Raw genomic sequence first — 27,912 nt, forward strand, 5'->3', positions numbered from 1 at the left:
ATATCAACTCCAACTCTGGATTCACACAGGCCACTAGAGGAGGGCTGAATGGCCACAAGATCTGCTATTTTTGTGTTCTGTTAGCATGGTCACAAGTCTCTCTCATTTTAACTGCCTTGGCATCCACACATCTACAGCTCTCTCAAGAAAAAACAGCACTTAGGCATTCCACTATGCATGCCCGCTAGTAGCGGACACCTTTTGAAGGCAAAGGCCCTGTGATGCCAGCAGGGCCAGCTCCAGGCCCCAGCGCACCAAGCATGTGCTTGGGGCGGTATGCCATGGGGGGCACTCTGCTGGTTGCCGGGAGGGCAGCTGGCAGCTCCGGTGGACCTCCCGCAGGCATGCCTGCGGAGGGTCAGCTGGTCCCGCGGCTCCAGTGGAGCATCCGCAGGCATGCCTGCGGGAGGTCTACCGGAGCCACGGGACCGGCGAGCGGCAGAGTGCCCCCCCGTGGCGTGCCGCTGTGCTTGGGGCAGCGAAATGGCTAGAGCTGGCCCTGGGTGCCAGAGAGCTCAGACTTTCAGTGGTAATCCTTAGCTCCTTGGTGAGAAGGTCTCAGTTAAGACAGTTTTAATCTGCCAGGAACAGAGTGACAGATATTGCAACCACATGCAATATCTTTGGGAACCATATTGCTTTAAGTTTATGTATAACTGTGGGCCAGGGATTATATGAAACTTCAGGTGGGAGGGTCATCACAGCTCCTTGAGGAACCAAAAACAGTGGATGTTGATTAAGATGAATCATTTAGGTCAGGGGTAGGCAACCTATGGCATGCATGCCAAAGGCAGCACGCAAGCTGATTTTCAGTGGCATTCACAGTGCCTGGGTCCTGGCCACTGTTCCTGGGGGGGGGGGGCACTCTGCATTTTACTTTAATTTTAAATGAAGCTTCTTAAAACATTTTAAAAACTTTATTTACTTTACATATAATAGTTTAGTTATATATTATAGATTTATAGAAAGAGACCTTCTAAAAACATTAAAATGTATTACTGGCACACAAAACCTTAAATTAGAGTGAATAAATGAAGACTCGGCACACCACTTCTGAAAGGTTGTGACCTCTGACTTAGGTTGTAAACACCTGTAAAGAGATACCACCCCCCAGGAGGCTTGCACACTTATGGGTTCAAACTGGGAGACAAACTGACAAAGGGCTTTTGATATAAAAGAGCTGGGTTTAAACTGACTCAGGCCTCCTTTCTGATCCTGCAAACAGACAAGGTCTTATATCTGAGGGAAGCCCCAATCCTTGTGGAAGGTGGGAAAGACTTTGGCCTATTAGGGCCCCCTAGGACTGATCAGAGTAACCTCTGATAAGCTTTTAGCATGTGTATTGGAATTTATTGTTTTTATAGGTTCTCCTTAATGCTTTTACCTTAATAAGGGTGCTTGCTTAGAAAGAGCTGTGTGGTAACTCATAACTGCTGGCAATACACTGTTCATAGCCCTCAGAGAGAAAGCAACACACAGGCACTAGCTGTTCGGCAGACTGGCTTGCTGGGGATATCACAATATAAAAGACAAGGACATGTGCAGCCTTAAAACGTCCAGTGAAAAGGGAGTGGGACAAGCGTCTTTGGCCAGAGACAGGTGACAGCTGGAGACCTGATTGGGCACTCTTGGAGTGGACCAGAGTGGGGTGATACAGGTGCAGTTACCCTGAAACTGTGACAGACTATAAGGGATCACCAGCCCGACTACTAAGTGTGCTATTTGGAAGGTAGATGGAAAAGAGAGGGGGAGGAAACCGTTGCAACTAAGGGTCTGAGGAAAGTTAATAATAAAGTCTATGGCTCTGGTTTTACTCCTTGTTTCAAGGCACCATGTGATAAATTCTTAGGGAGTGGCTTCTGGGGGGAGGAGAGGAGAAAAAAAAAAATCCAACTGGGATGCAAGTGTACTAGAATAGAGATCCCTCCCTAAACCCCACCCTGCAAAGATATCTAATGAGCTCCTTCCTGCTCCAGAGCCACCAAGGCACAGCCACTGGACATGTAACACTGCTCCCCCACTTATCTCCTGCCCAACTCCACAAGTCCAGCCACACTTACTGTTTCTGTACATTTACCCACTGGAGGCTACTGATGCAGCCTCATGGTGTGCACACACAGACACACTTACTTAAAAAGGGATGCAAGTTCACAGGCAGCGAGAAAGGAGGCAGAGTGCTTTGGCCAGGAAGTTCTCTAGTTTCTAGAATAGAGAAGGTCCTAAGAAATTCCTCTTCAACTCCCACAAGAAAAGTTAAAAACAGACATTTAAATTCCCCCTCTCAGCGTCTGAATATGCATTTTCATCCCAGCTCTAACATTTTAAAAAAAAAAGACTTAACATTATACCACAAAATTATTTAACAGGCCCCGAATATCAAAGTGTCTGCCCTAGAAGTGGCACACAAAACCCTACAAATACCCTTTGGAAGGGTCCAGATCACAGGCGTCCAAGTAGTCTGAAAACCAAGGGCCTACTCCTGCTGCCACTGAAGTCAATGAAATTTTGCCAACGACTTCAGTTTAAACAGGCCCCAAGAGTTTTAATTCTGTGATCTAAATGCAATACACACTACCGAGATTTCTACTGCTCTCAATACTCTTGCAATGGGGAAGGGAAGAGGGAGTTGTGGTAATTTATGATTTCCTTTGACACTGTCAGAATCTGCTAGGGATTCTAAGTCTCCACTGTTGTAAATTTAAGTACAAGAGTTGTTTTTTATGTAGGACCTGCACAAAAAAAGCTATGTTTGTCCATACTCTCCCTTTCTGAATGTGCCATAGAAACTACTAAACGAACTCTCCCAGGTGTGTATAACATTCATAATACAGGTGAACGTACCAAAAACAGTAATTAATTTCACATTCAGTCACAAAAACACAGGGAAGGAAGACACACTTTGCCAAATAGAAAATAATTTTTCTCTGGTGAGGTTTTAGTTTTTTCTAGCCACAAACTATAGGAGGAAAACACACAAAAGCATCGCTCCATGGAAACAAGTTAAGAACTTTCCTCAAAGTGAATATTTTTAGGTAACTAACTGCCTTGCAAAACTAGAATCCATTTCAGAATTCACTTTTCATCTCAGACTCAGGAGGCACAGCTCCCCATGTCTGCAGTGAAAATGGCTGTCTCCCCAACACTGCTTCAGCCATAGGTACCAGGGCTGGATACAAGCCTAGTGGGTATGTGGGCAGAGATACTAAGGAAGCTGTAGCTTAGCGAGGAGTGAGACAGGGAGAAGAGGTTATTCCTTTGATCTAACTGGGGCTTAAGATGCCATACACTGAATGGAAATAACTGCTGTAAGCCACTGGTTATACAGCATCCTTTCCTTGCTAACTGGATATGCTTTCTGCTAGAGACTTGATCGAAGTATCTTAACAAGACTAAAGGCTAAGTTACTGACTTTACTAACAATTAGTGATGACTGTAAACCATCCCAAAGATAAGTGGTTCTCAGTCAGTCAGTCACCCATATATTTTCATTCAGTACCCAGGTGACAAGGTCACCAATATGTTCACATAACTTGGAAATGAAAGACCAAAGAAAAAAGTGTGATTTATCCTGGAAGCTGTGAAGCTTTAATTATTGTAGATTAAATATTCTCCACTTTCAGCTGTTGAGTGTTTATGGGAAATACAAGCTACTATGGTGAAATAACAATAAAGGAAGATGGGTCAAGGCCCTTTTACTCCAGTCAGCAGCAAACATAACTATAGACACAATGAGGTAATAAGACTGGCACATATACCAGCTTGGGATTAAAGAGCATTTGTCTTTAATCAAGGAGACACGAAGGGGGCAAATCTGATGAAGTGGACTGAGCCTCAGAAGAAAGATGTCTCTATTTCAGAAGGCCAGGACTGAACACTGAGATTCCCATCTACTGTACAGTCCACCTTACCTAAGGATTATTTGGATCAGCTGCCAATTACCTAGAAAGGAAATAGTCTCTTCTTGGCTAAAGGGGAAAAATTTATCCTGGAGACAGTTCTAGAACACTGGCCCCGAGTAGAGCTCTCCAAATGAGAATCAATGACATCAGCTGTCTCTAGAATACCTGGTATATATACACACAGATCAGACATGTCTTCCTTATTTATTAAGTCCTGTTTCAGACAGCAGCTGGTGGCCTAGACAGTGCATCGCTCATTCCTCTAGTCTTTCAGATGCAGGCAGGACCCTCCAAAATATGTAGCACAGGGCCAAATACATAGCAGTCACTGATGCACTGCACAGTGGGGTGGGGGGGGTGGCATGGAGATTTACAGTCAGAAGCAGAATACTTAAGGGGTGGGGCAGGACCCTGCTCCACATCTGGTGTTTAGGAAGTTGAGAGCCAGACTGAGTAAAAAGAAGGGTTTCCTTGCATTAGCTGATCAGGCCCTGGGGGAAAGGTTGTGAAAGGAAGCAACTTGAGAGGGAGGTACCTGCCCTGGCACTTCAAAGAGGGCTTGGGGAGGAAGCAGGCATCCCTGCCCTGGCTGTTAGGGGGTCAGGGAGAGAGGATCCCCTGCCCAGGCCGCTCAGAAGGGAAGGGAGGGCCTTACCCTTAAAAAAATCCTGCTTCTCTTCCTCCTTGCAGGGCCCCTCCACTGATGCTACTTGGAATTAGGAGGCTACTTTACCTTCCAGCTCCTCCAGGACTGGGCCATTCTGCTCTTCACTCCCCTCTCCCTTCCTGGGAAGAGAAAAGAGCTACAGCTGCTTGCCTCTGTGCCTCTTAAAGGAGGAGGAGTAGCCCTGCTCCTCATCCCTCACCTCTTAGCACAGCAGTAGTGCTCCCTGCCTCCTTCCTCTCCTGAAAAAGAAGAGCACATGTTGGTGCCTGAGCCTATGCTGCCTTGCCCTCCCCACCCACTACTGTTGAAGCAGCAGGCTGGCAAGGGCTGCTCAACTGTACATCTTCCTCTGCTCTTACCTCCCTGACCTACTCATTCCTCCTGAGTGCTTAAGTAGGCAGAGGAGATAAAAAGAAGGGCCTGAATTAAGAGGTATGGAATCACCAGGGAATTACCGGGCTTCTTAGGAGGGTGAAGACTTTGACTTTATACATAACACTAACTCCATCTGCAGCGAGGGCTGTATCTGCACAGAAGGGCAATATCTGGAGGGTGTCAGACTGGAACTTCACCAGAATCATCATGCACAAAGCCACTCTTAACTCCAAACAGATGTACCATAGAGCACATTCAGCAGCTACATTGAATGAGAATGTTATTGAATAAAAATCAAATAAATACTCATTTCAAATCTTAAGTTACAAATAAATACCCTTTAAAACCCAACTGTTGACAGATTAATGTGATCCTTGCTTATTCTTGCCAAGAGCTGAGCAGAGGCTGACCACTAATGCCATTACTAACCCCTGAGGTGGGCCAGGGAGCTGCATTCCTCAATAGGTTAGGAGTTAGCAATGACTTCAGGGACTCACTAACTCCAAGCAGGTATATAAGGGAAAGGATGATCCCATATTTTTCAGATTCAAAGTGTTTGACCTGGGATCGTTAACAGTTTTACATTAACACAGAGGCTGCAGCTCAATTTTCCCCACAGGTAAGAGACATTTTTGGTGACAGGAGTTTCACACATCCCCACTGTCAGAATGATCTGTATCCACCTCCCTATCCATACCTACTTTCCCTTTCCTATGGAGATCTTCCTATTGATTACCTCTGCAAGGCTCCAAAATAAAGGTTTCACATGATTGGGTCTGGCACTTGTGACATAACTACACCACCACGAATGGGATCAGAGGATGCAGGCTGCAACTCAGGTAGTTGGAGGGATGAGTCCCCACTCAGATTACTGGAGGCTTGGCTGGTGTGTGAAGCACAGCAGTGCAGCTAGGATGCAGCTGGAGAGTGCCTGTGGTACAAGTGGTTTTGCCTCCTAGCAAAGCATGGTTGGCAGTTACCCCCTGGTGATCCAGAGGTGGCAGGAGACTTTGAGGATTTTTTTTTTTTTAATAAAAGGGTATTTCAGCTTCAGTTCATACAAGTGAAATAGAAAGAAACGCTACCACCTGAATCTACCCTCTGACAATTTACTGGCTGTAATGAAAAGTCCCAGCCTGATGCCTGCACAGAGCAGGCTTCCTGAAATTTAGAGCAAGAGGAGTTGCCTTTGGACAACTGAGCAGCCACAGCTACCGTTTCCTGTGAGTAAGCTAGGAGGGAATGGGGGGAAAACCCTGCTCTCCTGTGGATAAGAACAGAGAGTCAGGTGTCACTTGGTCATAGGGCAGTGCCAGTTAGGGGGTGCCAGTCCCGGCTGGCAGCCTGCGTTACTCAGTGTTACCTGCCTGCTGTCTCCGCTCCCTCCACTCCTTCAGCTGGTGTAATAGACATGAAAGAAGAGAGTCTTGTTGCGCAGGAGGGAGTAGGAGTTGTCAAATTTGAGCAGGTAGATGCCCTCGCCCGGGTAGTCATGGGTGCCTGCCTGCACATCCCGGTGACTGTCCCTTCGGTACACAGGCATGATCTCCCCATAGCGATTTCGTAGATAGCTTTTAGAGCCCCTCTCCACATCTCCAACTGGGGTGAGTCCTGAGTGGGAGAGAGGAGACAAGCAATCAGACAAACCAACAGAGGGGAAATGATCAATAAGGCATGGTTACATAACAGGGACATGAAATCTAGCTAATGAAGACTGGCTGAGATACCCACCCTGTCCAATGCACAACCCAAAATCTCTCTACATAGGAGACCTCCTTTGAGAGGGGGCACCCTTTGGGACTGATGCACTGGGGAATAGTTTGAATCTGCCCCCCTTTCCTCCTTGTCCTCTTCACCCAGCAGATACCTTTAAACAGCAGGGTCTCCTCAAGATGGCCCAATGCCAGAGAGAAATTGATTGTGGGTGGAGGAATGCAATGGAGAGTTTCACTTCTGGCCTTGGTGGTCTCTCTGTCTTCCCTTCTACTTCAAGAGGATTCCTCAGTGGGGCTTAATTTAGTCACCACTGGTCCTGAGATGGGACCTGCATTGGTCTTGAGACTCCCCGCACATTCTAGGTACAGATACTCAAGACGTGTGCAGCATGCCCTTTGGGTGCAGTCAACAAGAACTACTGATACAGTGAGAAAAACCACTACTCTCCAACCCAGGAATTGCATAAGCATCGCAATCTGTTAGGCTGATGATCAAAGAGTTAAGTCAGAGTCTCATACTGTACTCTGATCCTGTTACAGGTTAGAAACTGAACAAGGGATAGAAAACAGTGGAAGCAAGTGATCAATGTTCAATATGCAAGGATATGCTGTGTTATTGGTGGAGCATACCCCTGGGGTGGGGGAGAAAAGCAGCCATTAGGAAGTGTCTTCTCATTGTGGCTTAGCTTTGGGACTCCAAAAAGGTTGCAGTCAACATGTAGTTTGACTACCCAAAGTGGTGAGGATTACAGCACCTGATTTGGAGGTACTTGGGTACCATGGTGATGAACACATTAATTTCTCTTGTAAAGTTTTGCACTGACCTTCAATCTCATCTTCCTCCTCTTCATCTTCCTCATCACTTGATTCACTGACTTGCACAGTAATGGCAGTACTGGTGACAGGAGTCCAGTCAAAATAGACCCCAAAGCCAATGTCATAATCATCTGTAGCAAACTCCCAGCAAACACGCTTCCCATTTGGGTGTGTTGGCACCCGGACTGTCACTACTTCACCCCGTTTCACCACCATCTGAGCATTCTTCTCCTTTCCCATTTTGGCTTTGAATTCCCTTATCTTGCAAGTGGTCCAAGTGGAGGGTGGAACCAGAGGAGGAGGCTGAGCTGAAAAATAAAAGACAAGCCACTCATCACTGGTCAGAAGGCAACCAGAGAGAGTTCTCCTAACAAGAGGGCTATTCCTGATAAAGCTCTTGAACTCAAATCTTTACCTTCCATCTCCTCTCAAGGCAAGGACAGGTGCCTTCCATTAGCACTGCCCTCAGAACTGGACATACTACTTGCCTGGATTTCCCTTCCAACCATCTCCCCTCCCTCCAGAGCTTGCAAAGCCATTCTCTGGATTAGCTTGTTATCTAGAGGCACAGAGTCAGACTGCCAAAGTTAGGTACAGGCCTAACTAAAAATTCTGTCCCATCAAGTGCACTACACAATACTCCAGCACCTCAGCTCCACCTATGGCTTAATTCTGCTGCTTCCATGCAGACACCCAACAGGGGCAGGTAGAGTTACTGGGCAGCACAGCATGATGACATAGCCTAAGAATCCAGATAGAAACCAGCTAGCATCATGCATGCAGAAACCGCCTTCTCAGCTGACCCAAAGCCTACATAATTCAATCCAAAATTCCTAAGAATGGAGGAGCGGAAGGGGCTCACACGGCTTATTCTTCACACCCAGAGGCATAACCTCTCCCATGACTTATGTGGCTTGTCTACAAGCTCTGAGAATCTCCTACTGATTTAGCTCCACCAGTGGAAGTGCCAGTGTAGAGAAGATACTAGCATTTTCCCCACCACATACAGACTTGCTCTCAACAGGGTTATAAACTATGACACCTCGTTGACACTAAAGGTTCCTAGCTACCACTAATGGGAAATTCTAAGCAAACCTCTGTAGACCACCCTGAAGGAGTAACTCTACATGCATCCAAATGCCAACCATGGAACACAGCACACATTAAATAAGAGCAGAATAGTGAGAGAGGATAAACAGATGAGGCTAGGTCAGGTGGATACTATCTTGGACTTATGATGGCAAGAGACATCTTGAGTCCTGGAAGGGCAGCAGAGAAAAGAGATAACAGCAACAGTCCTGACCCTATCACCAATCCCCTTTCTATTTCAAAGGTTTCCACAAATATCCAAATATCCCTCAAACACCTTGGGTAGTCAGCCATTGCCCAATTTATTTTAAAATCTAAAATCTCTTCTCTTCCAGGCTAAGATCTATTACCAATCTCACAGGTCCTTTGTCTGTAGTAGCCCTTTCTCCTGGTCAGTCTTCATGTATGTGTGTGTGTGGGGGGGGGGGGGGGGGCAGGAAGAGAGAGAGAGAGAGTGTGAGTGAATGCAGTATCTGGCCCTAACATGCCCTCCTCCACTCTGTCTGTTCCTAGATTTCTCTATGGCCTATTTGATAGCTCACCCACCAATTCACCTGCCCCAACACACAGCAGGATCCAGTCTGTTCTAGATGCAGACACGTGCTTCCCTTTAAATGCTGTACTGAGTAATAGTCAGGCATTGACAGGAGAAAGGACTTCACTAAATTTCTTGCTCTCAGCTTCCTACTCACAAATCTTCTCACCTGTGTCTGTGAGCTAAGGTTTATAAGGGGAGGAGAGTTTGTTTTTAAACTGCTTTACTTAGGGCTTGTTTTCATAACCGGGGTAAGTAGGCCTAAGTTACGTTACTCCAGTTATGTGAATAACATAGTTGGAGTCGACATAGTTTAGGTCAACTTACCACAGTGTCTTCACTGTGCTGCGTTGATGGTACCTTACTCTTTTCAGGGAGCTGGAGTACTGGGGTCGATCAGAGAGTTCTGCCATCAATTTAGCAGGCCTTCACTAGACCCGCTAAATCAATCCCTGACGCATCAATTGCAGCAGTGTGGATCTCCCCATGGTGAAGACCAGCCCTTGGAAATGTTTCAGTAGGTGCACACTCTAAAGAGATGGGTAGTTGAGGAGGGGGTATGTGACCCACATGGCAGGTTAGGTACTCAATGACAATTAGAGTGCAGACAATGGAGAAGGTACACAATACTAAGTGATGTGATGTGTCCAGAAGTTACTTAAAGCAGTGACTTGTCCAGGGCCACACAGCAAATCAATGGCAAATCTGGGAGTATCACCCAGAAGTCCTGAATAGGGGTCCCCTACACTCGCCACTAGACCACTCCCAGTGGTACAGAGCTGATAATGTCTAGTGGACTGTCTCTGCCCACCCTAATGAAAGAAAGCATTAACAGTTCCAATCCTACTGCCACAGGAGATCTGTGTTACAGGCCTCATTCCTACCCAAGGGAACTACTACCATCACAGTCCTCACCTTTTCTCTGCTCATCAAGGAGATCTGTAGTCTCCAGCTCTGCAGAGAGGACATCCACTGCACCTGTGTGTTCCGACTGTATCATAACTATATCCCCTGGTCCTTGTGGGGCACGGTACTTGGTCATCCGCACTACGGCCTCCTGTGCAGGAAACATAAGAAAGTTCCTCAGTGGCTCTGGGGGCCTCCAGTTGGATTTTAAATGGTTTGTCAGGGATCAACGGAGAAGGAGCCATTTCCATGAATTCACATCAATTTCCCACATCACAACTCACATCAAATTGGGTTTCTGCTACAAGTATAAAGTATTTACTAAATAATTGGCTGGCTCAAAGGACAGTTTCTGTGCATGGCCTTCTCTTCCTCCAACACTGTGAAACTCTTGAGTCAAATGCTGCACTGTGCTAGTGTCCTCTGGTCTCCCAAGGAAGCATCATCTGTGGAGATGTTTGCACTGCCTCAGAGTTTGGGGTTTATCATTGCTCTATTTGGTAAAAGATTCCAAATCTACCCAGATGCCCTCTCTAGTGCTGAAGCTGCTCCAGTTCTAGGAACCAGCCTCTTCAGTTTTCCCAGTGCTTAGACTGCAGTCACAATTAAACAGATGCCTGCTATGAACTTGTTAAAACTGTTGCCCAGATTAACACAGTGCTGCCAATACCCACTCCTCACATAGGCAGACAGAGTTTATGGTGCAAGAGTATTATTACACAATCTCTCTCCAAAGTTGTATTTGAAATTACCAGGCATTGTTTGTTCCCTGAAAGAACTATAACATTGCTTCTTCACCACCCCCCAAAAAATCTGCTACAGTAACTCCTCACTTAACATTGTAGTTATGTTCCTGAAAAATGCGACTTTAGGCAAAACAATGTTAAACGAATCCAATTACCCCATAAGAATTAATGTAAAGGGGAGGCGGGTTAGGTTCCAGGGAAAAAATTTTTGCCATACAAAAAGACATTATATACATATACAGTACAAGTTTTAAACAATGTTAAACAAACAGTTTAATACTGTACACAGCAATGACTGATTGTAAAGCTTGTTTGAGCTGGTGGAGTAAGCAAGTAGAATATTTCCCAGGCAGAATATTTCCCAGGCAATGCCTTTCTACTAAATGCTGTAAGTAAAGCACTCGGCTGAGACCTCAAGGGTTAATATTAATATGCTGTTGTTAATGTAGCCTCACACTCTGCAAGGGAGCATGGACTGAGGCAGGAGGGAGGAAACATAATAGATGCAGGGCAGTAGCTGCAAACACTTCATTGCAAGAACTGAACATGATGATGAACCTACGCTATCCAGCTGGAGCGCACCACTCCTTCCTCCTGACAGCACATGCACAGCTGCTGATTTTCCAAAGTGCTGGGGGGGGATGTGCATGAGTGAGAGAGAGACAGACATGCATTACCCCTTTAAGTACACTGACCCCACTTCAAGTACATTGCCCTTTTAAGCAGATCAGCCAGTTCAGAAATGAAGCAACAGCTTCCTGCAAACTCCCTCCACCGCCCTTCTGTCCTAGAGCCCTGTGTCTGTCCCCCCCCCTCCACTTTGTGGAGAGGGGGTATGGAGCAGGAGGGCAGGAACAGGGGGACATCCTGACATCAACACCCCTCTCCCCACCTCCTCCAGCAAGCAGGAAACTCCTGGGAGCAGCTCCTAGGCAGAGGGCAGGTCAGGAGCAGCACGGCAGTGGGAGGACGGCCACCTGAACTGCTGCTGGGCAGCTGTGGAGCCACATACCTTACAGGGAATTTAGGGGAGCTGATGGGGTGGGGCTGCTCTTCCAGAGAATCCGGCAAGCAGTGGACAAAGCAGGCAGCTGCTAAATGACTTAAGGAAGCACTGTGCACCTTTAAACAAGCATGTTCCCTAATTGGTCAGCAACATAACGTTAATTGGGACAACATTAAGTGAGGAGTTACTGTATATTAGTTTATTTAAAATTAACAGGAACTCCCTGAAGCACTAGACAAAAGCCAGTAGCTGAGAATAGTCCTGAAGCCTTAGGAATGGTGGAAACTGAAAAGGAGTAAGGACTGGCCCAATACACTGAGGGAGAGAAACAAGTTCAGTTTTAAAGGTTAGATTGTCACTCCTAACTCCCCCATTGTGCAGAAACAGCCATAACTAAATGCTCAGAGCCCCAGTTCCCCACATGCAGGCAGAGCAGCAGATAGGAAGAAGCACTCAGCATCTCGGTCTCACCTTTCAGAAATAAAAGTGGCAAGCCACCTACCTCCCTGGGGGGCTGAATCTGGTCAGCCAGCTTCTCTCCTTGTCTGGCCACATCCTGGTCCTCTGATGTACCATCACCTTTTCTAGAATACTCTGCAGCATGCACATTCACAGGTGATCCAATCGGCGGCCTCTCGGAGAAAGAGAGCATCAATTCAAGATGCTTGAAGAGCATGAAACAGTGAGCCAGGTGGGCCAACGGCAGGTGATGAGCCACCCCACTCAGGGGCTGGAATGCAAATAAACTAAGGGAAATGGGCTTCCTAGGACCAGCATTCACTGCATTAAAGCAAGAAGCTCTCTCTCAACCAAGTTCCACCCTCAGCCACAGCCAGCTGTCCTCTTTAGCTCATCAAAGCCAGAGTGAGCAACTCTGCTGAGCTCACTCCCCATTTATCATCTCTTAAGTAGCAGTAATTCACTCCAGTTGAGCCCAGCCATATTTCCTTCATAGAAGGGCTATTTTACTAACATTGCACTGATGGCTGGGATCAGTGGTAGCATCTCAGAGAGAATTAACTCACTCCATGCTAGTCACCAATGGTAGAAAGCAAGTGAAGTTTTCAGTTTTAGGAATATGAGGTGCTTTGAGCAATGCTGGGACAGTTTGTTCCAAGCTACGTTGGAAGCATCTAATAAAAACAGAATAGTCCTAATGCTTTCTGCATTGTTGCTGTAAATAAAGAGGAGGCTGGAAAAAGACAGACGTGACTGTCGTTCCTTAACTCAACTCCCTTGAGGACGCGACCTTGGACCCTAAAACAGGAGGAACCAAAGCCTAACTAAATTCTCTTAAACTCATTTTTGCTGGTAGAAAGGGCATGTCCCACCACCAATTTCCACTAAAAGAGTGATTCAAATGATCTGATTATCAGGATACAGAGATAACCCCACTAGGTCGCTGAGCAAAAGAAAGTTAAAAAAAAAATAGACCTTTTAAATAGGTTTTTGTTACAAAACGTAACTGTTTATAGCCATCCTTGTGGAAGCCTAAATCAAACATCTGAATTTATGCACCAACATCTTCCACTATGTTTTCTTTTCAAATCAATAGGTGGATGGCACAGACCTAGCTGGGGATCAATCTCATCTAGCACACATGCATGCTACATAACCTGGTAGGTTGGTCCAACATGTCAGGTTCGCAGTGTTCCCCACAAGGTGCTGGGCTGACTGAATTTTTTGAAAAAACAGCACTGAAAATTTTGGATTTTGTGGAGAAGGTGAAAAGAGCTGCAGAAAATTTGTAAGCAGATTTAAGAAAAGAAAGTCAGTTCCCCCTTCAAGCTTCTTTTTCATATTGCTCACCACTCTCTTCCCTTCAGAAAAAACCCTCAGACCTTAAACAGATTTAAAAGGAAACATTCGCATGGATTTCAAATATAGGTTGCATTTTACTTAATGCCCAAATAGTTTCTTTGGAGAAAATTAAATTCCATAATTACCTAGAGCAGTGTTTCCCAAACTTGGGATGCCGCTTACATAGGGAAAGCCCCTGGCGGGCCAGGCCAGTTTGTTTACCTGTCGCATCTGCAGGTCCGGCCGATCGTGGCTCCAACTGGCCACGGTTCACTGCTCCAGGCCAATGGGAGCTGCTGGAAGCGGTGCGGGCCGAGGGATGTACTGGGCGCCACTTCCCGCAGCTCCCATTGGCTTGGAGCAGCGAACCGCAGCCAGCGGGAGCTGCGATCAGCCGGACCTGTGGATGCAGCAGGTAAACAAACCGGCCCGGCCCGCCAGGGGCTTTCCCTAAACAAGTGGCGTCGCAAGTTTGGGAAACACTAACCTAGAGTATATGACAAAATCAGATTGAAGCAAAAGTCTGTTTGCAGCCAACTGGGCTGCTGTACAGTCTCCCTGGATGAAATTGTAATTATGAAGGCAGCAGGAATCTCAGTCTCTCCTGTGCTGCAGATTTCATTAGCATCAAAGCCAGGATTACTTCAAGTTGTGGTTTTTGTGAGGGATTTTTAAAAGGAGGACACTAAACTGGTGAGACCCAAACTTTGACCTATTTAACTCATCTGTTTCTGAAAGTTTGTGTGTGTGTGTTAGGGGGAGGAGGGAGTGTGTTTTTTGGGGGTAGGAAAGGGAAAGTTAAGACAAAACCTTCAACAGTTTCATAGAAAAGCTGAATGTGTGCAACTCTAATGTTCACAAACACCCCAACAAAAGCCAGGATGCATGCAGCCAAATGCTTACCGGCAATCCTCCAATAATAAATCAAACAATTGATATTCCGAGTATAAATTTTACTGAAAAAGCAGCAGCAAAAAAGCAGGTTTCTGATCCAACTTCCTTGGGGATTAGATACAGTGAGAATATTTTTTAAATTATTAAAAATATCCTTTAGCCAGAGCTCATACAATTTCCTGTTGAAGTTAGTTAGCTCTGTGATGCAAATAACCTGATGTGAGTCATGGGTTACATTTTACTATTTTATAAGCATTAAAATAACCCCAAGTCAAGATGAATAGCTCTTCCAGTATTGTCTACAGTGTAGAGAACCTGAAAACAGGAAGTTGAGGTCTCCAATGCCCTGGAGAGGAACAGCTGCCAGACACCGCTGATCCAGAAGGAGGTGGGGGAGAGACCGATTATCCTCAACTTCCCTGACATTGAGGAACATTTAATGTGGGTCATCACACAAAAATCTTTTCCTACCTGCACTGTGAGGCCTCGGACACTGATGAGGCAACTGTCTGGGATGCAGATTCTGGTTTTGGGGTTGAATCTTCATTCTCTAGCAATGGGTGGAAGATGGAGAGAAGATGAAACAGCTTTTAACTTCTGAGACTGTGCAGACAATAAAGCAAAACTCTAGCTATCCAGAGTCACCAAAGTCATGCAGCCTTGGAGCCTAACGCTGGGCCTGGCATCCTTCTGTGCTGTATGCTATCCCTCTCCCACAGCAGACAGAAAGGGTTTTTAATCCTTTCAATGGCCTTAAGTGGAGGGTTTGGGAAAGACAACACAGTTTCTGACACAGGATATAGGGATCAATCAAAACAAATTTCTGTTCATATGTAGGCTCCAGGTTTCCCGCTAGTCTCCAGAACCCAGGGCAAGCTCTGTCCCCACATGACTCCAGTGCATGCTCTACAGTTTTGCTGTCTGCTTCCATTACCCATAGAAGATCATTAATTGGGCACTGACAGGCTCCCAATTACACAGATTTTTAAAGTTGAGCATTACAGTTAGAGTTCTCTTTTACTTGTTTTTCATAGAGGGAATTTGGTGCTGGTGAAAGACAGCAGATTAATAGCCTCATACGTTAAAGGCCTCTGATCCACAGAACAGGAACAGTCCAGGCATCATACCCCATTGCCAATCTTCTGCAATCTGATCTAGAGGAACTGCTTTTAAAGAGGAGAACATATGCTAGTTTAAGGCCCATTCCTCTCTTCTGCCAGAGCAAACAAGGGGACCAATTAGTACCAGGGTTGTGAGGTATTTGTTTTGTTGCTTTTAAAGGAAAGCATTTTTCCACCAAGAAATGGATTGAAACCCACTGTCCCAAGCTTACAATGTTTTGTTTGGGTATAGGAGCCAAACAAATATTCATCTTTATGCTTATTAATTATCTGTTCTCTGATAATTTAGAAAAAGAGCATGATGTTAAGAACCTTTTATTGGAAAGTAAGCTCATTAAAGTATATTATATTTGGGACCTGAATAAGACTCAAAATCCGAGGAGTGGTATGACTTGTATAATGGAGAAATAATTCTATTCACTCAAACTTTATAAGCAGAGCAATAGACAGAGTTGATTTTTTTAATTTATTGCTCATGCATTCCTATTCTGGCCCCCCTAAGATTCTCCAAGGGAGATTACCTAAAAGGAACTTCCTTGCCTACAAAGACTGAACAGCCTAGATCTCAATCGCTACAGAATACATCAGGAAACAATATTTCGTGCCTCTCCCCCTGCAACAGATTAGAGGGAACCTAGCAGATCTTTTACATCCATCATTCTCATGATAGATATAACTGTTGATGTTACTGCACAGCTAGAATTTCTCTTCTACCTGGTAACCAATATGAGAACATTTTACTGCGAAGGGCTGGAGAAAATATGGCCTGAAAAAGCAACAGCCAGCAAGACTGAGTGTCATATGACTCAATTTGGCAGTGACGGATAAGCTAAATCAGGCAAGTCCCACGTTCCCGAGTCTGGTTGTGGGGAGAAATTTTTCATCTGGTGACCTGACACAGGATTACAAAACGCTTCGCACAGTCATGAACTAAACTAAAGAGATAAGGAAGTTTTTAAAAGGGGACATTAAAGGAGAAGTAAATGAGGGAGAGCGCTAGACTGCGGAGCGTAGGGAAGAGAACATGTCTGAAGTTCCGGAGAACTAGAGGTTATAGATACTACAATATCTAAACACAGTAGTAAACACCTTATGCAGAAATGCCTATAACAAAATAAAGCGAGACAAGGTGGGTGAGGTGATATATTTTATTGGACCCACTTGTTGAAAGAAACAAGCTTTTGAACTTACACAGAGCTCTTCTGAAGGTCTAAAGAAGAACTCTGTCTAAGCTCAAAAACTTGTATTTTTCCTCAACAAAAGTCAGTCCAATAAAAGATAGGACCTCACCCACCTTGTCTCTCATATCCTGGGACCAACATGGTTAAAACACCATTGCATATAACAAAATAAAGAAGTTGAGACCAAGACAGCAGATAGGAAGGTGGCGGTGGAAAGAGAATTTCCTCACACACATACAGTAATGAACCACCCACTCAACAGAGTCAGAGAGAAAAACATCACAAGGTTTGCTCTCAAGGATGCTACAGACATTCTCTGTGTGTAGTTCAAAGAAGAAATAAATTCTAGACTCACAGGCCCTTCAAACTGAGGCCCAGTATCCTATCCTCTTGAGGAGACACATGGGATATGGTCAGGAGCTCTTACCACAGTCAACTCCATAGCAGGAGATTTCAATTTCACATCAGATATTAAACATTTTGCATGTCTACGATGCATTTTAGTCCACTGTGCTAAGCAAACATTTAATAAATCTCATAAGCCCAGGGGAAAGGTCAGTATTACTAGCCACATTTTACAAATGAAAAAAATGAGGCAAAGAGAGGGGAATTGGCTTGCTCAGGTTATGCAGTAAATCAGTGACAAAAATGTATTTAGAATCCAGGAATCTCAAGTCTTAACCCTACACTAAACAATGTTCCTTTTTTAAAAGCAAACAAAAAAAAAAACAAACTTAATTGGTTCCCTGTAATGAGCTGTATTGCTTTGTTAGTCTAAAGATTGTAGTGGAGTCTTTGCTGGTGCCTGGAGACTAAAGTGCTAGGAACTTAAGCAAATCAAAGTTATTATTATCTCCTTTACATGAGGCAATGCTTACACCATTGTACACTTCTCTAAATATAAAGCAGCTGGTACACTAGGGAACAGAGAAACAACCCATTATCCTGAGGGATAGAGGCTATTGGAAACCAACTAATGATAAACAACTGTATCAATCAAGAGGCAAGTTAGGCTTGGTCTATGCTTAACAGTTATGTTGGCACTGGTACGTCAGTGAGATGTGTGGAAAAAACCCAACTAAACTCCACAGTGTAGTTTCAGCTATGATGGAAAAGACTCTGTCGACATAGACATCGTTCCGGAAGGTGTGTTCCTACACTGACAGAAAGACTCCTTCCATGGGGTGTGTCCATACTAGTGGGCTATGTCAGCATAGGATCTGTAGTGTAGAGATAGCCTAAGGGGCTGTGCTGACATAACTATGCCATCACAGGTTAGGCTAAGCAGTGTAGACATACCCTTAGACCTCAAAAGAGGTCAGCAGCAGCTGTGTTGATTTCTTCCCAAGCCCTCAGCCAACCCGGTTCTAAAGATGGGTACAGAAAACAGTGTGCTAGGACGTAGCAGCTGCAGAAAGCTCCGATTTTGCAGCAATAGCATAAGTGGAGTGAAAGCAGACTACCCTGTTACTGTCGGTAACGCTCCTAAATCCCCTTCGGAAGCTCCCACTCCCAGCTCACCCTCCCTATTGCTGCTCCTTGCGGTGTCACAGGCACTGTACTTCCTTGGCGGCCTGGCAAGCACCGCAGACACCACCCTAGGAGAGGGGAGAGCAGGCGAGAGGGAGGGAGGGAAGGAACACCGTCAACCCGCGGCGCTCTCGCAGGGAGGCGCTGCTGGGCGGCCACACCCCGTGCACACGAGTCCCAGCTTCACAGCGAAGGCTGCACACCCACAGCTCAGCCGGCGTCCCTCAGCCGCGGCCTGCAGCCCCGCAGCAACTCCTCCAGCCCCCAGCCCCCAGCCCCCGAGCGCAGCGGCCAATACACCCGAGGGACCGGAGCGGGGAGCAGGAAGAGCCCGCGCCCCGGGGTCCAAGTGCGGGAGGCGCGTCCCGGTGCCCGCCAGTACCTGGAGTCTCAGAAGGCGGAACAGGAGGTGAGCGGCGGCCCTGCGCGTCCCCCTCGGGCACGGAGCAGCGGCGACCTCCTGGCTCCCCAGCCGCGGGGGGCTCGAAGCAGGAGCCAGCGGCAGCCACCAGCACCTCCGACATGGGCAGCCGGCGAGGGGGGACGAGGTGGCGGAAAGATCCGAAGCTGTCAGCAGCTGCCAGAGGCTGAAACGGCGCCGGCGGAAGCAGCCGAGCCTGGGCGGAAAGAGCCGAGGGCAGACAGCTTGGGCGCCGCGCGCCTATCGCCCCCCGGCCCGGGCCTGCCCTAGAACAGTTCCACAGCGCATGCCCGGGAGCGGGCTGCTCGGCACGGCGCAGCTTCAGTAACACGAAGGGCCGGGCCCGGCGGGGAAGGAAATAGCTGCCAGACGCCGGAAGTGGAGGTCTCCATGGAGACTGTTCCGACGCGTTGCTATGGCTCTATGGCGGGGCGTAGCCGCCCAAGATGGAGCAGATCCCGGAGGAGGAGAGGTCCGGGGGGCCAGGGCCTGAGGCCGGGTCCGAGCAGGGGCCCGAAGAACCCGAGTCCCAGCCTGGCCCGGCCTGCCTCGCCTGGAGCCCCCTGGAGGTGGCGGAGTGGGTTCGGCAGCTGGGCTTCCCTCAGTACGAGGTGAGGTGCAGGGGCAAGGAGGGCGGCGCCGTGACCTGGGGCGGGGGGGCGCTGCGCGGCCAGCTGGGAGCTCGGACTGTTACTAACCCCACTCGCGGCGCCATCGCTTGGCGCTACCGGGCTGCGCAACCGCGGGAGAGAAATTCCCGCTTCCCTTGCTCTGCCTTGCGGCCTGGCAGCACCCCTGAAGCTGGCATCGAGAGCACCCAGGATCTCTGCGTTCTTGGAAAACTGAGGGCAAGTTTCTAGCCCTGGGGTGGTGGCGGACAGGAGCTGGGAAGAGTGAAGCCAGCGCCCCCTACCAGGCTCAGAAACCAGAAGCGTGGGGGAGGGGGGGAACCATTATTTTTAAAGATCTCATCGCTTTTACACCAGTCTCGTGATTGGGCAGCGGGCAGGCTGACTTATGTTGGGTTTTGAATGCTTGGGGTTGACAGTACTGCTCACTGCTGTATAGTGTTTCCATCTGATTTTCCTGCCAGGAGTGCTTTACAACTAACTGCATCACTGGCCGCAAACTCATCCACGTTAACTGCTCAAACCTGCCACAGATGGGCATAACAGACTTTGACCACATGAAGGTAAGTGCCACACACAGAGATGCCTTCCTCCATGTAATTTCCCATCCCATCTCCTACATGTTCATGTTTGTTCTCTGCTTACATCAAGAGGTAACACTGCTCCAGCTCTGTTAATGATAATAGGAAGCCCAATACACTCATGCTCAGTAGGACAACTAGAACCTGCCCAAGACCTGATGTTTGGATGGATGTGGTACACAGAATGCAACAATATTTTTCTCACTGCACACTGTTCTGGCTGCAATAAGAATCTTCCCAAAGCTTTATGTAAAACTCAAGATGAACCCTGACCCCAAACCTTATATGAAGTTCAGAAAAGTTGTATTTTAAAAGAAAAATTATTTCCATGCCTTTATGCCCATCTGGTTTCCATCTAGGACCTGAGGCAGAAGGGCCACAAAGGAAAAAGAAAGCCTGCTGTGGCAGTACTTCCTGTTTGTGCTCAAGTAGGAAACAACAGAAATCTTGCCCAAACACTTGTTTGTTTGACAAGTACAACCCAGCTTGGGAGACATAGTGATTCTTCACTGCATTACATCAGTTTTGTGTGGTATAATTCTTCTGAAGTCAATGGAAATTCACTAGTGTAAAAGTGGAGAAGCAGGGTCAGGAAGTTTGGATATGCACCTGCATTTCTGGGCGCTCAATCAAACCTCCAGTATTTTGCCCATCTTTGTCCTACCACTTAATGAAGGGATGTGTATATGGGGGGGAAATGGTCTACAACATCCCACTTTTTAAAATCAACAAACTAGTCTTCACTAATTAAAACTGTACAAAAGTCCCCATCTAAAGGATCCCAAAATCAGCTAATAAGGAAGGACCAGAAGGAATTTTTACTTGCTGCATTGGGGATGAACAGAGGCTTCACCTTATCCAGCCTCACATGAAGTGTTCCGTGGTTCAAGGTAGGCTCCATATAGCTCCCAAATGATCAGAGCCTTTTTAGAGGTTTCTGAGTTTATATGGAGTGCGTAGGCATGGCCCAATGGTAGGAATGTGTACTGATAATACTCAAAAGAGAACTCTGAGAGTTTTGAATGGAAGGCATCAGAGAACTGCAAATTGATTTTTAAGATGTTCAGCCTCCCTAATGAGATACAATTTGTGACAAATACTATGGAAACTGACAGAAGCATGGAATATTCAAACACTACTGTATTCATGTTCTATGTATCTTCATGGTTGCTAGTGATTGTATTCCTGGCTAAATGGGTCAGACAAGGAACCAAAATCTCTGGCCAGGGAGGGGATGAAATAAATTCAACTCCCCAATACTGGAACAAGTCTTTTGAAGTTTTACAGTCTCCTCTCTGTGCCCTCCTCCCCCCAATAACACAGATTGTTTTAGGCCTTTTGAACCAGGTCAAACCAACAAAGGACTTGAAACTGTATAAAATATAAACTCTTGCCTAAAGAGAGGGTCACTCACATGCTATCCAAGAATTGACAGGCATGTTGACTGTGTCCAAGAGAGACAGGCTCTGCTGTGGACTGGAAGTGGAAGTAGAAGGTAGGTGACCACTTGCTAAGCCAGGCATGCATATAAGCTGTTTTAGCTGACTTTTTCTAAAACACTTTTTTTCTGAATAAATGGTACGTTGTTTTATGAACACTGGCTGGTCACTGAATAACTGTCATTGCTCCTGAGAGAGCAGAACTGAACTAAAGTAAGACCAACTGAGATGATAATGAATTGCAGGAGTCTGGAGCCTAAGACCCCTGTCTGGAGGGAGCAAATAATGGGATTTCATCCCAAGAAAGGTGATTCCTAAGACCTATGTGGAGCACCTCTGAGGAGGCCACAAGGGGTCCAGATGTGCAGTTAACTCAGAAATTCTGATAACTACTATCTCCATTTCACACCTTTGAAATAGGGTTGTGAAAGAGGAAAGAAGTTGCCCAGAGTCATGTAGCAAGTCTGAGATATCCTGTCTCTATCTTGTACTTTAACCACCAGGCTCTTCTTTCCTCACTTTCAGTCCATGGCTGAGAAACTAGTATTGACTTAAATAATAACATTCAAGTGCTTGAGCAGGAAAAATGCAGTAAAAAGTTAACCTGGTAAAACATTAGCTATAATTGAATGTGACTATGTTTTCTGTATGCCCAACCAAAATACATTACCTAAACCAGGAGAGCCTTTAACAGAATAGGTTTTTTTAAGACACACATAGAATCATAGGACTCGAAGGGACCTCAAGTGGTCATCTAGTCCAGTCCCCTGCACTCATGGCAGGATTAAGTATTATCTAGACCATCCCTACAGGTGTTTGTCTAACCTGCTTTTAAAAATCTCCAGTGATGCCACGATCTCCCTAGGCAATTTATTTCAGTGCTTAACCACCCTGACAGTAGGAAGTTTTTCCCAATGTCCAACCTAAACCCCCCTTGCTGCAATTTAAGCCCGTTGCTTCTTGTCCTAGCCTCAGAGGTTAAGGAGAATAATTTGTCTCCCTCTTCCTTGTAACAACCTTTTATGTACTTGAAAACTGTTATCATATCCCTTCTAAGTCTTCTCTTCTCCAGAAGAAACACAGCCAACAGGTCCCTCATAGGTCATGTTTTCTAGATCTTTAATCATTTTTGTTGCTCTTCTCTGGACTTTCTCCAGTTTGTCCACATCTTTCCTGAAATGTGGCACCCAGAACCGGACGCAATACTCAAGTTGAGGCCTAATCAGTGTGGAGTAGAGCAGAAGAATTACTTCTTGTGGCTTTCTTATAACACTCCTGCTAATACAGCCCAGAATGATGTTTGCTTTTTTTGCAACAGTGTTACACTGTGGACTCATATTTAGCTTGTGATCCACTAGGACCCCGAGATCCCTTTCTGCAGTACTCCTTCCTGGGCAGTCATTTCCGATTTTGTATGTGTGCAACTTATTGTTCCTTCCTAAGTGGAGTACTATGCATTTGTCCTTATTGAATTTAATCCTATTTATTTCAGACCATTTCTCCAGTTGTCCAGGTCATTTTGAATTTTAATCCTATCCCTTAAAGTACTTGCAACCCCTCCCAGCTTGGTGTCATCCGCAAACTATATAAGTGTACCCTCTATGCTATTATCTAAATCATTGGTGAAGATATTGAATAGAACTGGACCCAGAACTGGTCCTTGCAGGACCCCACTTTATATGCCCCTCTAGCTTGACTGTGAGCCACTGATAACTACTCTCTGGGAATGATTTTCCAACCAATTATGCACCCACCTTATTGTATCTCCATTTAGGTTGTATTTCCCTAGTTTGTTTATGAGAAGGTCATGCGAGACACTATCAAAAGCCTTACTAAAGTCAAGATATACCACATCTACCGCTTCCCCCGTATTCACAAGGCTTGTGAACTGTCAAAGAAGGCTATTAGGTTGGTTTGACATGATTTGTTCTTAACAAATCCATGCTGACTGTCATTTGTCACCTTATTATCTTCTCGGGGTTTGCAACTTGATTGCTAAGTCACCCCATTCTCATTACTTACGTAAAACTGAGCCCCTAGCTGTCTTCCTTTTCAGGGGTCTTAACTGAGGTTTTTACATAATCAAGTGAATAGAAAACAGGACAGCAAGCCTGGATCCCGTGACTTCTGGCTCTGGCACTGACTCTGTGTAACCTTGAACAAGTTTCTTAAGCCAAATTTTTCAGAAGTGGGTATTTAAACATTTAAGTCCATATTGTTAGGCACATGTGGAACCCAGGTCACTTATGTGCTCATTGTGAGCTGCGGCTGTTTAAATCATTCAGCACCTCTGAAAATCATGTAACTGATTTAGATGCTTAACTTTAAACATCCGAGTTTGAAAATTTGGGCTACAACCTCTCCTAACATCAGTTACCCACTGAAAAAAAGGGTAAAATGCTTTCCTAAACTCATAGTGAGGCTGTGGGGATTGTTTGAAAAGGACTTTAAATCCACTAGGCATGATTCTTATTCTTTGACTGCATGTGTACACTGCCTTCTTTATCACAAAAAAAGAGCTGGCTGGATGCATCCTCGTGAGCTAGAGGGTACTGAACTTCAAATGGGCCATAGGCTGCTTTTGCAGAGCCATAACAATTTTGTTTCATATCTTCATTATCTACGGTTGCCTCCATCACACAGCATGAGCTGGAAATTCAAACAGTTTGCAACTCACAAGCAACAAGAGATAAAATCTTTATGCACCGTGGCAGGAATTTGAACATTGTGTTCTTTATGCTGTAAAGCACCAAGCATTTGGGTCAATCTTAACTCTTGACTGGCTCAACAGTTCTAACCCTTTAGTTCTAATGTACAGTCAGAGCAAAATGAACTTGGGGTAATATTTTTAAAAGCACCTACTTGAGTTTGGAACCTGTGTCCCACAGGCTGAGTGTGGAATTTAGGCATTTTTGAGAATCTCACCCTTGGCCATTATCTTCCTGGTTTCCTTTGTTATTACTGAAGACACATAGATTCAGGTTTTAGCTATACTGTTACAAATTGAAAATTACTCTACTGAGTACAAAGGAGTGTTGCTGGTATAGCCAAGAGCAGAATCTGGCCCATGTAGGTTTTTCAGTGAGAGTCCTCTCTGAACCTAACCCAATTTCTGATTGATGCTGCAGTGAGGCTGTAATCCTGTGTATATGACGCTCAGGCACCACAGCAAGCCTGTATGTAACCAAAATCCAGCTACTTGCTAGAAGTGATTATGAGGGCACCAGTTGAGCTGTATGACCTTACTGTTCAAACCTTTTACAGTTTACAAGGAGGGGAGTGTTGGTGGAAAAGTCCTGTCGAAGGGATTGTATTAGGGCTGGGAGGGTTGCTGGAGTTTCTCCAGGTTGCTGCTGGTTTTGTTCTAGTTGTATTGTTATTTTAAATCATATCAAAGGCACCCAGAGTACCAGTTGGAAGACCATAATAGCCTCCCACTTGAAACTGCATGATGGGATGTGGTTTAGCAAATAGTAAAACTGATTAGAAACACGAAAGGTGAATTGATCAAGGTTTTAAAAGACAAGATTTATATTCTGAAAAGTGACTATATTAAAAATTATAGTCCGGCTTCTCCCACTGATGGTTCCAGGTCCAGCTAGCTAAGACTACAAGTCAGATAATTTTTCTAGTGAGCAGTGCCACTGCTGATCCAACTGGGCCTTTCTGCCTCTGATATTCTCATCAGTAATAAAAGTTCTGCAGACACAATTTAGCAGACAGTGTTGATGCTGTAGTAGGCAGGGAAGAAAGAATCCCGCTCACTCACCCATAGCTGTGTTTGCTCTGCAAGTGCTAATAGTAGCAAAAAAAAACCAAAACAAAAAACCTGTTTGGGGCAATAAAGACAGCAGCTGTGATTCCACCACACAGTAAATCCCTGAAGTAATCAGAATGTGCTGTTTTTACATAATCTTTTTTCTAATCATAACTGCACATTGGACTCATCTTGCCGAATCACTCTCCAGCTCCTACATTATGGAAAGGAAAACATTCTGAAAAGAGAAACTGCAGGAGTTCTTTTCTGTGCAGCTATACACTACAGAGCTCTATCGATGTAGCCACCACACTAAGAATAGGCTCCCTTATGTTTCCTCTTGCATTTCAGGAGATTTCATGGCATGTGCGAGAGCTGCTGGGGATTGAGGAGCCTCTCTGGAGCAGAAGCATTGCCCTCCGTTACAGGGACAACCTGGGCTTGTTTCTAGAGCACAAAGCCCCAACTGGTGCAAAAGCTGATGCCCTCACCTTCTCTCAGTTTGTCCAAGAAGCAGGATTAGAGCCATATGCTACAATTCCACCTTTGTAAAAAGCTTCACATGTGGAAGCAGACGCCCTCACCTTCTTTGTTCAAGAAGTTACAATTCCATCCTCCGGATTAAAGAAAGGCACATCGATAACTGTGATTTGTTTAGTGCTGACAGTATGCTTAGCCATGCACAGTCCCTTCCTTGAACACGCTTGCCGTTTAAACTTCTACTCCTAAAGAAACCCCTCTGGGATATTGCCAGGTGCTGAACTCCTTAGTTCGGTTACATTATCTTAAAGGTTCCCTCTTTTCCATATTGCAGGAGCTCTGTGTGGCTCAGTCATGTCTGAATACCTATCAACTGCTGCTACTTCATGTTATCACTAAGACCATAGATAAATCTTAATCACCTTTCATTGACACCTGCTTTCCTCAAGCGCAAGTGATAGATTATAAGGCTTTCCGCCAAACTCTAGTCCAGAGGTCGGCAACCATTCAGAAGTGGTGTGCCGAGTCTTCATTTATTCACACTAATTTAAGGTTTCACGTGCCGGTAATACATTTTAATGTTTTTAGAAGGTCTCTTTCTATAAGTCTATAATGTATAACTAAACTATTGTTGTATGTAAAGTAAATAAAGTTTTTTAAATATTTAAGAAGCTTCATTTAAATTACATTAAAATGCATAGCCTCCTGGACTGGTGGCCAGGACCCGGGCAGTGTGAGTGCCACTGAAAATCAGTTCACTTGCCGCCTTCGGCACCTGTGCCATAGGTTGCCTACCCCTGCTCTTGTCTTTGCCATTACAGATCCAGCTGACCTTGTTCACTACTCCACACAAAAATAAGTTTAAAGAGTTAAGTGATGTATATAATAATTGCCTTATGATCTAGTGCCTTATGTTGTAAAGGATCTCAAGATGATTTACAAACTATATAATGCAGGAATCCCTTGCCTCATTGAGAGAAGTATCATGCAATCTTTTACATGGTTAGGGTTTTGGTTTTACATCTCATCCTTCACTTTTAGGTTTCATCAGCCCTTTCAGCAGCAAGGCATCTCTTAGCACTATGATTAAGTGATGGTTCAATCGTGACTGAAAGGAAAAAATGCTTCCTACCGAATCATCACTACCATTTTCTGCAGCAGCAGCAGGGATTTCCTTGATCCCCAGTCCAAATACCGAACAGGCACAATCCTCTTTAGTTTGTGAGATCTTATTAGTTCAAAACCTAATGTGGTGGGACTGCAGCCACTGTAAGGCTGCTCTCCTGCTTACCTGTCAAAAATGCTACAGAAAACGAATGTGCCCAACACTGAATTGAGGTCTTAGAACAAAATGCCATTTTAATAAGTGAGCTTGGATTGAAATAAAGCAGTTATCTGGCAGAGTGCTAACTTCCCAGGCAAGCAGGTTTAATAGAAAACCAAAACAAACTCTTAGAAATAAACAAAAACGTGCACTGGTTGGTGGAATCTGCAGTGTTACTCTAAACATTTAAAGAGCAAGCAGTGCAAATTCCCACTTTTTCCTTATCTCGCTCTGGGACAGACAGTCATCACTGTTAGGTTCCAGGACTGTTCAGTAGCAGCCATGCTTGTTGGCTCACTGACTCCAGTACTTTGTTGAACAGTGACCCTTTCCAGAGAGAGGACTCATAGCTACCACGTGTAAAAGTAGGAGATCCCAAATATTTTAGCAGTAGCCAGCTCATGTTCTGTGAGGGTGTTACCAAGACCTTTATGTGGCCACAAGGTAAGCAAGACTGCAGATGGTGTGACAAAGCTCTGTCTTTGTCTCAGGGGGTCCGGCACTTCCTGGCAGATTTTGCTAGCCTCAGAGTATCACTGTGACCCCCCACGTAGCCCTTCTCTCTCTAGAGGCAAGGAACACAGCCTACTGAGTCATTTTTATCATAAGCCAGCAAGGGAAGTGAGGAGGAGCAACTGTTCCTCACACAGTCTCTGTTGTCTCCCAGTCTCAGTGATTAATCGGGGAGGGGAAGGGGGAGCCCAGGCCCACCCTCTCCTCCGGGCTCCAACCCAGGGACCCTAATACAGTAACTCCTCACTTAACGTTGTAGTTATGTTCCTGAAAAATGCAATTTTAAGCGAAACGATGTTAAGCGAATCCAGTTTCTCCATAAGAATTAATGTAAATGAGGGGGTTAGGTTCCAGGGAAATTTTTTCACCAGACAAAAGACATTTTATTTTTTTTCTATATATATATATATATACGCACACACACTAAGTTTTAAACAAACAATAGTGGTACACAGTGATGATGATTGTTAAGCTTGGCTGAGGTGGAG

At 45.4% G+C, this 27,912-nt stretch overlaps 2 protein-coding genes across 4 annotated transcripts; one reads left to right on the forward strand and one right to left on the reverse strand.

Annotated features, from left to right (window-relative positions):
- Nucleotides 1-5,204: 5,204 nt before the first annotated feature.
- On the reverse strand, nucleotides 5,205-18,804 carry TMED8 (transmembrane p24 trafficking protein family member 8). 3 transcript variants are annotated; one of them, XM_050956568.1, is made up of 7 exons: nucleotides 18,663-18,804; nucleotides 14,920-14,998; nucleotides 12,257-12,386; nucleotides 11,311-11,379; nucleotides 10,012-10,153; nucleotides 7,481-7,780; nucleotides 5,205-6,552 (listed from the first exon to the last, which is right to left on the reverse strand). In XM_050956568.1, exons 1-7 carry the CDS (start codon nucleotides 18,802-18,804, stop codon nucleotides 6,335-6,337), a joined length of 1,080 nt encoding a protein of 359 aa, XP_050812525.1. In that variant the 3' UTR covers nucleotides 5,205-6,334. The 3 variants fall into 3 exon arrangements, with proteins under 3 accessions (XP_050812525.1, XP_050812528.1, XP_050812527.1); XM_050956571.1 differs by lacking the exon at nucleotides 18,663-18,804 and adding an exon at nucleotides 18,272-18,358; XM_050956570.1 differs by lacking the exon at nucleotides 11,311-11,379.
- An 11-nt stretch (nucleotides 18,805-18,815) lies between these two features.
- Nucleotides 18,816-27,829, forward strand: SAMD15 (sterile alpha motif domain containing 15). The gene is made up of 3 exons (XM_050956577.1): nucleotides 18,816-19,312; nucleotides 19,795-19,893; nucleotides 25,459-27,829. The coding sequence occupies exons 1-3, from the start codon at nucleotides 19,148-19,150 to the stop codon at nucleotides 25,657-25,659; spliced, it is 465 nt and encodes a 154-aa protein (XP_050812534.1). The 5' UTR covers nucleotides 18,816-19,147; the 3' UTR covers nucleotides 25,660-27,829.
- The last annotated feature ends 83 nt before the right edge of the window (nucleotides 27,830-27,912 follow it).

This window comes from Gopherus flavomarginatus, chromosome 5 (assembly GCF_025201925.1).
Source record: "Gopherus flavomarginatus isolate rGopFla2 chromosome 5, rGopFla2.mat.asm, whole genome shotgun sequence".
In the NCBI taxonomy this organism is placed as follows: Eukaryota; Metazoa; Chordata; order Testudines; family Testudinidae; genus Gopherus; species Gopherus flavomarginatus.

Bases quoted from the DNA above. Each gene is read 5' to 3' on its own strand.
- TMED8 (XM_050956568.1), bottom strand. From the start codon at position 18,804: ATGTCGGAGGTGCTGGTGGCTGCCGCTGGCTCCTGCTTCGAGCCCCCC. The intron at 14,999-18,662 runs GTACTGGCGGGC...ACCCATTGCTAG, and splicing joins TCCGCCTTCTGAGACTCCAG to AGAATGAAGATTCAACCCCA. The intron at 10,154-11,310 runs GTAGGTTCATCA...TTTCCTGCACAG, and splicing joins GTGCGCTCCAGCTGGATAGC to GAGGCCGTAGTGCGGATGAC.
- SAMD15 (XM_050956577.1), top strand. From the start codon at position 19,148: ATGGAGCAGATCCCGGAGGAGGAGAGGTCCGGGGGGCCAGGGCCTGAG. The intron at 19,313-19,794 runs GTGAGGTGCAGG...TTTTCCTGCCAG, and splicing joins TGGGCTTCCCTCAGTACGAG to GAGTGCTTTACAACTAACTG. The intron at 19,894-25,458 runs GTAAGTGCCACA...CTTGCATTTCAG, and splicing joins CAGACTTTGACCACATGAAG to GAGATTTCATGGCATGTGCG.